The sequence below is a fragment of the Xyrauchen texanus genome, chromosome 12, assembly GCF_025860055.1.
Source record: "Xyrauchen texanus isolate HMW12.3.18 chromosome 12, RBS_HiC_50CHRs, whole genome shotgun sequence".
Lineage (NCBI taxonomy): Eukaryota > Metazoa > Chordata > Actinopteri > Cypriniformes > Catostomidae > Xyrauchen > Xyrauchen texanus.
In genome coordinates this window covers 40,088,072-40,100,941 of record NC_068287.1, presented here as the reverse complement: position 1 = coordinate 40,100,941, position 12,870 = coordinate 40,088,072, and the positions used below count along the sequence as shown (strand labels likewise).

Sequence of the window (12,870 nt, the reverse complement as noted above, 5' to 3'; positions counted from 1 at the left end):
GGCACCCGAGGTCGGAAAACAGCGTTCACATAATTCAAACGAAACAAACATTGACGTCATTCGACCCTGGGTGTGCACCAAATGTGCTAGTGTTAAAGCACCCTTATATTTAAGGCAAACAGTACAGCAAAAAGTTGTTAAAGGAATAGTTCACCCAAAAATTAAAATGCTCTCTTCATGTATTCGCCCTCATGCCATCCCAGATGTGAATGACTTTGTTTCTTCTGCAGAACACATTGAAGATTTTTAGAAGAATATCTCTGCGCTGTAGGTCCATAAAATGCAAGTGAATGGCGACCAACATTTTTAAGCTCCAAAAAGCACATAAAGGCAGCATAAAATTAATCCATATGACTCCAGTGGTTTAATCCATGTCTTCTGAAGCGATCCAATCAGTTTTGGGTGAGGACAGACCAAAAAGTAACTACATTTTTACTATAAATCTTGCCCTAGCTTGTTTGTATGTGACGTTACGTCAGTGCGTTGCTGTGGCACGAAATGCAGATGGAGGGCAGGAAGAGATTTTCTACATAGGAAAGCACGATCACAAACTCAAAAGGCCTATGTTTTGCATCGTTTACGGTTGCTCAAATCGAGAAACCACAAGTAGCATTTATTGCGTACCAAATGTTGTTGTTCATGAGGGGGAAAATGCAAAAAATTTACTGAAAAACGCTGTGTTTATAATTCTGTTTATTATAATTCTGTTAGCTTTATTTTTCTATTTATTTTATTTTCAAAAGGGACAATTTTTTACACATACTTCAATAAAATAAATTTCAACAAGTTTCAATTCTAATAAATAAGTAACCCTTCTGTTTTCACTGATAATACTAATTGTGTAATACCTTATACCGTGATATTTTCTGAGACGTTATCATACCATGACAATCTCATACCTTTGCAACCCTAGTGTGCAGTGAGCACTTCGTCAAAGGTAAGTTAATACAACTTATGTGGCTATGTTTATGTAACGTTAGCCGTTTCTGTACTTTGTAAAGTTAAAGTAATAGTTTTTTCTTCTCTTTGTATTTGTATCTCTGTAACTGAACAAAAATATGTAACTATAGCAAAGCTAATTACAAAGTATTTCTAGGCGAATGTAAATAACTTGATCTGCCATGCAAATACTTCTTCGTCTTGTTTCGTGATGATCCATGTCTTTAGTGGCGTTTCGGCGGCCCTTTTGAGAGCGGTTAACCTAATCACTTAAAGTAAACAACCGTAATGCTAACATCGAGAGGCGCCGCAGTGTTTAATATTTGTTGTTAGGTTATCCACAGGACAAAATAATAAATGCCACTCAATCGGGCAAAAACCAAACAACAGTCATTGTGGAGCACCTTGGTACCGAGGTCGTTGACCCAACCACTAACAAAAAAGTTGTATGCCTCCATACTTTTGTATGCTTTCATTTATTTTCTGGAGTAGAAGGATGTCTGGAGGACAAGGTAGTTGCTTATATCTACTGCCTCAATGGCAGGCAAGTTTTCAATTCAGTTGAAAAATCGTTCCTCTTCATAACATAAGGATCACGTCCAACATATGTTGTGATTTTTCTGTTTATATCTTTCTCTCATAATCGCATCTAAACTAGTACAGTACGGACTTTCCTCCATTCTGCTTTTCACTTCCTGCCCTCCATCTGAATTTCACGCATCATCAGAATCACGTGACTGCAAACAAGCTATTGCAGTCTCTTTGGCAATCATGATTTCAAACTCGATCACACTTCCTAGTGCTCTTTTTGGAGCTTTTTGGTCACCATTTACTTGCATTTTACAGACCTACATAGCTGAGATATTCTTCTAAAAATCTCTAAAGAAAATTGTCATTTTTGGGAGAACTTCCTTTAATAGCCCTAATGTATATTGCATAAATTGATTGATTTACAGACCTTTTTTGACTTGACTATTTTGCTTCTGCATTTCTCCAGATGTGATCTTGGACCGTCTAAAGGCCAAGCAGGAGGCAGAGCTTGAGGAGCTAAAACGACGGGCAGCAGAGGAGGCCGAGAAGGCCAGACAGGAATCTGAATCACAGTCTTGTGAACAAGGTGTGACCAATGCAATGACCCCTGCAAACGGATCGTGTCCGCAACAAGACTCCAGTGCACCTACTTCTGCAAACAGTGAGACATGGAGAAATCCCTCTTTATTCTTCTAATAGCTGTGTTCACAAAATATTGTTTATTGTTTTTTTTGTGTCTCAATTTTAACAGCAGAATTTGCAAGGACATTGTTCTACACAAGCGCACATAATGAACATTCCTTAATTTAATTCCTTAAATTTAAATGAATGGGTTTGTCTTTTGTTTCCTACTTTGTGCTGAATTATATTTAATGTCCTTGATAGCCTGCATACATTGCCCAGACGTGTATTAAATGCATGCTTTCATTTAGAAGAGCATTGTCTCATCTTCAATGCAATACTAAAATCCAAATGTTTCTAAATTTGAATTGCAGCTGCTCCAGCTGATGAGGAAGGCAGCACCGGTATTCCCAAGCCCACGGCAAGCATCTCAGCCATACCGCCTAAAACCGACTCTCCAAGTCCCACAGGGAATGCCACGACTATGTCTTCCAATACTGTGGAGAAAGGTGAACCTGCAGAGGGGGTGAAAGACTTGGCAGGTATGGCAAATGGTTCCAGAAAGTTGCTTTCACTCTGTGCTCAAGTCACATAACACTGTTATATTAAGACCTGTCTCAGCCTGTTAGCTGCACTGGCCAAGCTAAGAACAGATCTTTCCATTTAATTTTAATGAAACAAAGCCCCTGCTGGCTCAAGTGACTATCTTCTCTTTCCTGCCAGCTTTGTTCAACAGTACAGCCTAAAGAGTAGCACTGGATCTCTGCCATCATCAGTGTCTTTGGCATATCATGTTTACTGAAAGTTTAGAGCCTGTCTGTATCGTTTTGGAATAGGTTGACCAAAGTCCATTATGGTATACTGCTGTGGTAATGATAAAACAATGTCATTTCCATTCATTTAGGCTATGTTCAGAGTGGGATACTAGTGTATGACTGAACAGTTTATACAGTTTAATGTCTACAAACAGATAATAATGCATTTTGTGTCAAGAAAAACATGCAGCTAAAATCGTGCCCCCTTCAGTAGTATGAAGTATGAGTTTGCTATTCCAGACTAAATGGAATGTTACAAATGTATCTTCCATTCCCATTAATGCTCTCCCTTAGGTAAGAGCTCAGAGTCTGTAGGTCAGGGTGATGGGGATTCTGTACTAGAAACTGAACCTCCGCAGACAGCAGATGAGAACAGCTGCAGCAGTCATTTCTCCATCTCTGACTGCCTGCGACCTCCGGAAGAGTCTGACCTGGTAGACCGCTCCTCACAGTCTTCACTAAACAGCCAGGATGATGCAGGTGTGTGCAAACTCCCACTCACATACACACTCATAAAATACGATCGGCTTCAAATAAAGGAAAGGAAGGCTTCAAATGTTTTTGAATATTGCACTGCAGCTGGTTACAGTCTCAAATTGATTAATGCTGTAATTGCTTTTTTTAGGTGAAGGTAAAACTAATGGAGATGGCACAAAGACAGGTTCTTCACGCATGGTTACACGACTCCGGAACCCTGACAGCAAGCTCAGCCAGCGCAAGGTTATGCAGGACAAAGACTGCAGCTCTCAGGATGGTAGTAAAGCACTTAGAGAGGTGAGACTGCTGTCATTCTTAATGGAGGTTGATGTATAGATCTAAGCGAATAGAGTAAACAAATCTTTCTTATAGGTTGATGATGCTTTGAAAAAACAGATATATTATTGACCATAGGGCTGCACAATTAATCGTATTTTACTCGCAATCACGATTTCTGCCTCATGGTTAATTAAGCATAATCCTCTGTGATATTAGTGAGCTAGCAAACAGAAGTTATCAACCTGGTAAAGTTGCAAATTGTTGTTCATTTTCATTATAGGCTGTGTCTATGCATGTTAGACCAAATCACAAGCTCTTTCCTGGTCCGTTTTCACCTCACCTGACAAATCTCACACTCTTCTGAAGTTCGCTACTGACCATCACTTTCTCTTTAGAGCACACGCTGAAATACAGAACCGCACCGCAGATGTTTACGAGTCTCATATGTGTGGCGCACAAGGATAATGATACAGCATTCTGTGCTTGATGCACATTAAATTAATTCCATCTCACACTTTGATAATGTATGTTTTATACAGTTGCACATTTGCCTAATTCCAAATATATTTGGCCATAACAAGTTTGTAGCAAATCTAAAGTAACCCCCATGGCACCTGTTATGTGTGGAGCGTGGAAGAGACAAGAGCATTTTTTCATGTATGGAAGGAGCACAAAATGCCACTGTCACCTCTGCTGGTAATGCACAGAAACAACACGGTCTTCAGTCAAAATAACAGGCTTGATAAAATAATTAGGCTTCCTTCAAAATAGACGCTTGAGACAGTACAGCAATTCTGCACGCTCAGTTATTACAGAAATATATTACTATTAACCTATATATTACTGTAGGGTATGGGGATATAATAATAATAATTTCAAGAATGGATCTTAAGAGGATGCAAGTGTTAACACCCAAATAACTGTTTCTATTACCAGTAAAGAATGGGCAAAACATGCCTTATTTAGGGTGCATTAAGTAATAGGCTTCCGTACATCTCTGTGATGTGCGCTCATGAGAGGGATGACGTAAGCTCGTTGATAAGGTCAAGTGGAGGAGGAGGCAGGAAGCACATCATTGTTTACATAGTTTTTTTATTATTATTTGGAAATTATTTTTGTAATTTTATATTGTTTTGAAATTGTTTTGGTTTTTGAATGGCGATTGGTCTGATTTCTCTTGTACGCATGACCTTACTAATGAGCTTACATCATCCCTCTCATGAGCGCACGTCACAGAGAACCAAACATTTGTAGTTAAAAAGTATATAAGTATTGTTTTGTTGACTGGAGTCACGATTATTTTGATGCACCCTAAATATGCGTTTGGACTTCCAAAATTCACTTGCATTATTTAGAGGAAGAGGCCCCTAACAATCTTAAATTCTGTTTTGATGAAGAAAGAAACTCAGATACATCTGGGATGGCCTCTTAGGTGAGTAAATTATCAACAGATTTTCATTTTTGGTTGATCTATTCCTTTTTATTTTGGTCAAAAGGTATAATTTACTAGTTTGCAGTTCTAACAACTTGTTTAAAATGAGAGCTACTGTTTAATGTAATTTTAAGAGTCTTTTTAGAATCAAGATCTAAGCAGTGGCAACAGTATTTATTTATTTATTTATTTATTTTTTGTTCAAATTGTGCAGCCATGTAAATAAAAAAAGTAATAAAAAAAACCCCAGAATATTCGTGATTAATAATCGTGATTAAAATTGAGCAATATAATCGTAATGATCATTTTCACCATTATCGTGCAGCCCTAATTGACCATGTTTAAATGCATTTAAGAAAACCGTATATTCCAGGGTTTTTTAAGGGATTAAGAGGAAGTGGTTTAACATACATAGGTTTCTCCCGGAGAAGCGTGGGTTTTTGAGTGTGCATGTGTGTGGAACAGACCGGAAAACAAACGTCATATGATGGAGCTCATCAAGTCATAACAGCCAAAATAATTTCTGAGACTACAGTGGGAAAAGCACATACACTATAAACTATACCTAGTTATACACACACCAATGTAAAATATTGACAGTCCCTCAAGTTTGCATATATGCGCCGGTACATCAGGGGAATCCCAGAGTTTTATGTAAGAGGTAAACCCCACTATTGCAGTGCAATTCCACTGCATGTAGCGATGGAAAGTTAAGGAAACAAACACAGCAACCACTCTGGAATATTTGGAAAAAGCAAAGCAACAGGGAAAATTGTGAAGTCTTCCTCGGACACCATGTTTGGAAATTATGTTGCTGTGGATAAAGCTGCTTACTGACCGAGCTGCATGGATATGAGAGAGTAAAGAGAACACAAATTATAAAGTGCATGTAAACCGGAACGCTGCTTTTTGCAATAACCCGCTTTCTCGCAATAAGCGAATAAACAATTTTCTGTTGTCCATGTAATGCAGTGCAATACAATACAATTGTAAAGTCATTGTTTGTATCATAACTCGAACAACTTTGCTATCAAATGTACATGTTAGAGATGCACTGATATTAACATTTTGGACAATACTTAGAGCTAATAGTTAATTTTATGTTATGGCTGATAATCAAAATGATATAAATCTGTTATAAATATATAGTGGACTAATACAGATTTGTTTTTTATTTTATTGGGCGATACAGTATCTATTTGCCAATACCGAGATACAAAGTTGCTGAAATGAAAGGAGCACATTTGCCAAATAAATCAGACTATAAATAATAAATAATTGGCCATTACCAATATGGTCACCAATATATCCTGCTCACCTAATACATTTATATAAAATACATATACTAACTACATTATGTAGAACTGTGTGTATTTCTTGTGCACTGACTGTAGATCATGTGAATATTATTTTAGACTCCTCCACTGTCATCTTTTGGCTCTTTCAAGAGAGATTCATCCAAGCAGACTGGCAGTGGCTTTTTCAAGCTGGGCCACGAGGGCAAATTCCGTGTGTACCACAACCAGTACAGCACTAACACACTTGCGCTGAACAAGCATCAACACCGTGAGGACCACGACAAACGTAGGCATCTTTCCCACAAGTTCTGCATGACCCCGGCTGGTGATTTCAAGTGGAATGGATCATTATATGGCTCAAAAGCACTGACGGTGTCCACTCTAAGATTAACCATCATCCAGCTAGAGAACAATGTCCCTGCTCCATTCCTACATCCAAACTGGGCTTCACACAGGTAAAAGTCTTACAAGTACCAGCAGGAATAGTTTTGTACATTCTGTTTATTAAAGCTTCCCAAAAGAGCCAAAACAAATATTTCAGTCATTTAACCATGTTGTCCCATGACCTTTCTTTGCTGTAGGTCAAACTGGATAAAGGCTGTCCAAATGTGCAGCAAAGCGAGAGAGTTTGCTTTGGCTTTGGCCATTCTGGAGTGTGCAATAAAACCAGTGGTCATGCTCCCAATATGGAAGGATTCTTTGGGTCACACAAGGTCAGTTTAAATAAAAATATATAAATACAGACTATTTCACCATCTTTAAAACAAGAAGATTTCAGTTTGTTTTGCTCCATTGTTTCAGTTTGGTGACGAGTTGATAACAACAACTTAGATGACGGATCTTTTGACACCAATTAAAGCTTATAGTTATGGTTCATCTGATGCTATAGCAGTTTCACTGACTTTTAATTACACAATCATTGTGCAGTAAATCAGATGCACTTTATTGTTAGAGCAATGGAATTCTTATTTGCATGTTCGCTTTTCTTACAAGACATCCTAATTAGAGGTCGACCGATTAATCGGCCGATTTTTAGCATTTTTTACATAATCGGCATCGGCCAATATCCAAGTATATCAAGCTGATTATTAGGCAGGCGCATCTGTGGGCAGCCTAGTGTTGTTGTGGAACACGTGTTCGACGCACGCTGCCCCTAGAGTCATTTTCCAGCAGAGTGAGCAGACCTCATCCAGTGCCTAAGGAAGGAGCTAAGTTCCTTGGAGAAAACAGTAAGGATTAAATTTGTATAACTTCTTTATATTTAATTAAAAACTTTTGATATTTTACTGCCAACTTCGAGAAAAAAGGCGACATGACATTCGGCTACTTTGGATATTTATAGCGTAGTTGAAGTTGCATTATCACAGCAGAAGGGTTGCTATCATGTCACAATAAGCAAGAATTTTGCAATTACAGACAGTGAATCTGAGACTTTTATTTGTTCTGTTTGTGTGTCTTATATTTGAGAGGGTTGTCACTCAATGCAGAGAAATAAGTAGGCTAATAAAAAAAGATACCAACGCAGTATAGGCTATTGAAGGACTGGCTTTGGTAAGCTCGGACGTTACCGGTTCTGCTGTCAGTACTGGAGACATTAAGAAAATACATGTATTATTGCTGTAAAGAGAAAGTTATTTTATCTCGCCAGCCATTTCTATGTATAATAATTCTATGAAGCCATTTGTCTGTGATGCAATTTAGCTATTCAGAGAGAGAGAGAGAGAGAGAGAGAGAGAGAGATCGCACACAGCGTGCACAACACAGCCCAGCTAAATGAGTGACAGAACTAAACATTCAAACGTAGCCTGGTTTAGATCTGTGATATTAGTCTGATTTTATTTTATATTTCGCCTTCCAAAGATTATAAAAAGAATATTTATACATAAGCCGCATTCTGTCTAGCACAACTTCCTTCCCTTCACAGCGGTGCACTGACATTCCTCCCTAAAACTCAAACTTAACGTCAGAATCAGCACGATCGGTGATTGTTGTAAAATGCAGTCTAGCTACTGTTGCTAAATTGCGGGACACGTTTAATAATAAAAAGAGCGCAAGAGATATCGTTCCCAAGGCGGCGCGCGCTCCGAAACACACCGCAACGAGACAAGCAAAGTATAGGCTACTTTGGGTTTCATGTGCGCATCTAAACGATCAACTATACACAAAAATATGTCAAAACGACCGACTGGGAGATTCACTTAAACACAGTTTATGTCTTAAATGGATGCAGTTATGGAAATAGTTGGGAGAAAATATGCTGCATCAGGAGTCTATTAGATCTGAACTCTGTCTTAAAGGGGAAGCATCCTAATAAACATGCCGACAATTGAGCCATTACTGCGAATCAAACAACATAAGGCAAAGAGAAAATCACTTACAGCTCTTGAATGAATAACTTCTGCATTAATAAGCATTAATCTATCTATGATAAACTATGCAGTGTTATTTTACAATTGATTACTAGATTATTAGATTTCTTTTTAGACCACACCTGAACAGTAATGTTAGTGGACCTTCCTGAAATTAAATCACTGTGCCTATATAATGTTTATCTTTGTGTAAAAAAAATATATATATATATATATATATATATATATTATAACAAAAAGAACCGTTAAGAATACAGTTGAAGTACCGGATCTATAAGCAGTATCGGTAAGATAGTAATACCATTAAAACCTTAACGATACCCATCCCTAGTTATGCCTGTGCTTCTCTTGGATGCTCTGAATATTGGATTACGTGTCTGGATTGCCCCTTAATTAAAGCTGCATTTGGATCTCAACCTTCGTGTCTCGGAGCAGTTCGTAACACCTGCTTTGTTTATTTAATATATTTGTTATACATTATTTATACAATATGTTTTTACATTATACATTTTTAATTTAAGTGTCAAGTGTTCAATAAATGTATTTGTTGAGAAATGTTGTCTATCTTAAGTAATAATTTGTGTTACATTTTATCTTACAAATAAAAGGTTCAAATAAGAGGTTAAAAACAAGCACATATCGGCCAAATATCGGCCAAAATAAATCGGCGGCATTAATCGGCCATCGGCCGACCCGGATTTCAAAAGATCAGAATCGGCCTGAAAATACCAATATCGATCGACCTCTAATCCTAATATCATAATACACTTTGTTGCTTCTTAACAAAAAGATTTATTCTGTGTACATCAGCTAATGCCATTGCTGGAGGCTTTCCAAAAATATACTGTGAGTCACCTTTATGTCCTAGTTTTGGTGTTTATTCTGCTACATCTTGTTGCAGGCTTCATCGTATGACCTCTGTGGAGCGGGAAGAGAAAGAGAAGGTAAAAAAGAGGGAGAAAAAACTGGAGGATGAAGAGACAATGCAGCAGGCCACATGGGTGAAGTACACGTTCCCCATTAAACACCAGGTACTGCACAACACCTACAAGTTGAGGTGTTTCTTTGAACGTTATAAGAGTTCATATCAGCTGCAACATTTAAGCTTTAGGTGTCCAGTAACTTCGGTTTGTCCTCTGTAGGTGTGGAAACAGAAGGGAGAGGAGTACAGGGTAACTGGTTATGGAGGCTGGAGTTGGATAAGTAAGACCCACGTCCATCGCTTTGTCCCAAAGCTACCTGGAAACACCAACGTCAACTATCGGAAAGCACTTGAGGGTATGTTTGCTTGTACAGAATACTTAAACAGTCACAGAATCTGCAAAACAGAAAAGTATTTTTTAAGAATCTATCTGAAACAGTGTCTTTCTTTAGCAGCTAAAACTGGAACGGACAATCAGGCAGCTCTCTCAAAAACCCCTAAAACTTTGGAAAAAACAGATAAAGTCTCTACTCAAAATGTGTCTGAAAAGGATAATGTCCAGATCACATCACTGGATTCTTCTGAAGAACAGCCATCTGTGGAGAAAGATCATGTGTTAAAAGAGGAAAAAGTTGAGGAAAAAGTTGAGGAAAAAGTGGTTGAAAAAGAGGATGAAAATTTTGAAGAAAAGAGTGATAAAGAAAATGGATCTGTGGAAAAAATGGACACTAGCGCTCCTCACTCTGATGTAAATGAAGATAAAGGTATTTGCATTTTTTTTTTTTAATAAAAATAATATTTTTGAAAACTTTTGTTGTACCAAAACAATTGCTTAAGAAGGACTTGGTACATATTGTCTTGTTGGTGAATACCCTGCTGAAAGGGGGAGGAAAAAAAACAGTTTAAACCAGCTGACCGTCCAGCAAAACACTTGCTTGTCCAGGCTGGGAGTTCAGCTGAAGACCACCTTGACCAGACTAGAAGAAAAGATAAACCAGCAAATAACCTAAAGCTGGTTTAAGCTGTTTTTTTCTTCTTTAGCATAGTACTTAAACAGAAACTTGAACGTTCTTGTAATGTGGGACATAGTTGCCAATGTGTCTGTTTTTCATGTTTGCAGCTAACATTTCAAATGATTCACCCACATCAAATGAGTCTCCTTTCAAAGGAGAGTCTATTGAAAGTGAGGTGATGAAGGATAGTGCTCTGAGTGAACCCCAACAGTCCTTCTGCTCTGATGTTGTGAACGTCAGTGAGGGCTTCCTGCAACGCATTGCGTACAAGAAAATAGTTAAGGCTTCAAAACTTGATGGCCTTCTGGAGAGGCGGGTCAAACAGTTTACCATTGAAGAGAAGCAGAGATTGGAGAAACTCAAGCAGACTACAGTTTCTAAACCCTCCACTGCAAAGGTCATGGAGAACAAGGTGACAACCATTGCTGCTCAAGACCAAAAGGTCAAGATTGAAGGAAATATCCCTGAAACTCTGAAATATACCCAGGCAGATGGGGTAGCAGACCCAGCAATACAGCAAAAAGACCATGTGGTCAAAAAGCTTGATTTTAACCAAGAGGAAGAGCAAGTAAGTATAAATACTTCAGGACAGAAGAATAACTTGGATGTCAGGTTAAATGATTTCGGTGACACTGCCCGTGAAGAACATCAACAAAAATCGGCAGAAACAGAATCTAAAGCACCCAGTCGGGTAGCAATGTCTGAGCTTAATGGAAACTCGCAAAGTCTTGATCCAAGTGTTCAACAAAATGCTAAACCCGATAAAACCATCTCCGAAGGTCTTACACCAGAAGACCCTGAGAAAAAGACTGTGGTTGAAAACAATGAGAATAACCTTGATGTAGAAAAAGCTGTGCAATTAAATGGGAAAGATGGTCCTGGGGATTCGCTATGTAAGAATTTGAATGATAATGTCAACCCGAAGGAGCTAACCAATAGCCTTGGGGAGGAAATCAAAGCAATATCATCAAAGGAACCAGTGAAGTCTCTAATGAATGGTGATTCCACTCAAGAGGGTCTTAAAGAATGGACTCGTAGCACAATTCCTGAAGAGGAAACTGAAGGAGAGAAAGAAGTTACCAAGTTTGACCCTGATTATCTACCACCTCAGAAAGTGGCTAAGTTGGAAAACGACACTGAAGGAACTTTAGACTCTTCTGTTAGTTACACTGTACCTAAACCTTCAGTAGCTTCCGAGCCAAACATAAGATCCGAGGTGCCTAGTAAAAGCTCCAAGGTGGAGCTGATGCAAGTCGAGGAGTCCAAGTCTCTTGTACCTTCTCCCGTCCCATCAGCGGAAGAGTCCAGCCTAAGCAGCGACCTCACCGAAAACTGTAGCAACGGGAGCAAGATAACAACCGTCATTACTCAAGTCACTAAAACTACAACGACGGTATCAACTGAGGCCCATACGGTATTGACGTCAAGCCTTGCTTCCAATAACGGGATAAGTACATCCGTGCCTGATTCTAAGGTGGAATCATCCAGCTCTGTTTCAAAACTCTTTACTACAACTACCACTTCTGTTACCAAGGTCACAAACTCATCCCAGGAAGCCATGGTAACAAAAGAGTCCAAGACAATTGTAACGGAAACTCTGACTGATACAAAGTCTGGTCCTAGTGGTTCCTCAGTGACATCCATGACAGTAAGTCAAGAATATTCCACCAGGGACAGAGTACGACTGTTAAAGTTCTCTCGCATCAAGAAAACACGATCCGGGACAGCCTTGCCTTCGTACCGCAAGTTTGTAACCAAGAGTAGCAAGAAGAGCATCTTTGTGCTTCCCAACGACGAGCTAAAGAAGCTTGCCAGACGCAGTGGCATTCGTGAAGTTCCTATATTCAACTATAATGCCAAGCTAGCCTTGGATATCTGGCCCTACCCATCTCCGCGACCAACATTTGGAATCACATGGAGGTCTGTATTTTAATTTTATTGTTGATTTTGCTTGTCCCTGTTGGATGTTGTTTTCTTATCTTTGCTGAAGTGGCACTAATATTATTGCTCCTACTTTGGGTTAGGGGTTTGAGGATGCAGAATGTCCCAAGTGCTTTCTGTTCTTTCTAGATACCTAGAACAACACCCTAGCAACCATAGTGCAAGGTGCTAAAAACCAAACTGAACACCTTAGCTATGCTTTGGCAACTAATTGCAACACTGTAATATCGTGG

General features: G+C 38.8%; 1 protein-coding gene across 8 annotated transcripts in view; it reads left to right on the top strand.

The window, feature by feature from the left end:
- The window catches only part of bptf (bromodomain PHD finger transcription factor), a 49,361-nt gene that overhangs the window by 13,627 nt on the left and 22,864 nt on the right, over positions 1–12,870 (top strand). For 7 of the 8 annotated variants that reach the window (XM_052138969.1, XM_052138963.1, XM_052138968.1 and 4 more), the window contains exons 4-13: positions 1,937–2,131; positions 2,466–2,633; positions 3,201–3,386; positions 3,532–3,680; positions 6,510–6,847; positions 6,974–7,105; positions 9,663–9,792; positions 9,904–10,039; positions 10,136–10,447; positions 10,804–12,616. In XM_052138969.1, coding sequence (XP_051994929.1) covers positions 1,937–2,131; positions 2,466–2,633; positions 3,201–3,386; positions 3,532–3,680; positions 6,510–6,847; positions 6,974–7,105; positions 9,663–9,792; positions 9,904–10,039; positions 10,136–10,447; positions 10,804–12,616 — 3,559 coding nt within the window. The remainder of the gene's footprint in view (positions 1–1,936; positions 2,132–2,465; positions 2,634–3,200; positions 3,387–3,531; positions 3,681–6,509; positions 6,848–6,973; positions 7,106–9,662; positions 9,793–9,903; positions 10,040–10,135; positions 10,448–10,803; positions 12,617–12,870) is intronic. The other variant, XM_052138964.1, reaches the window with a different exon arrangement.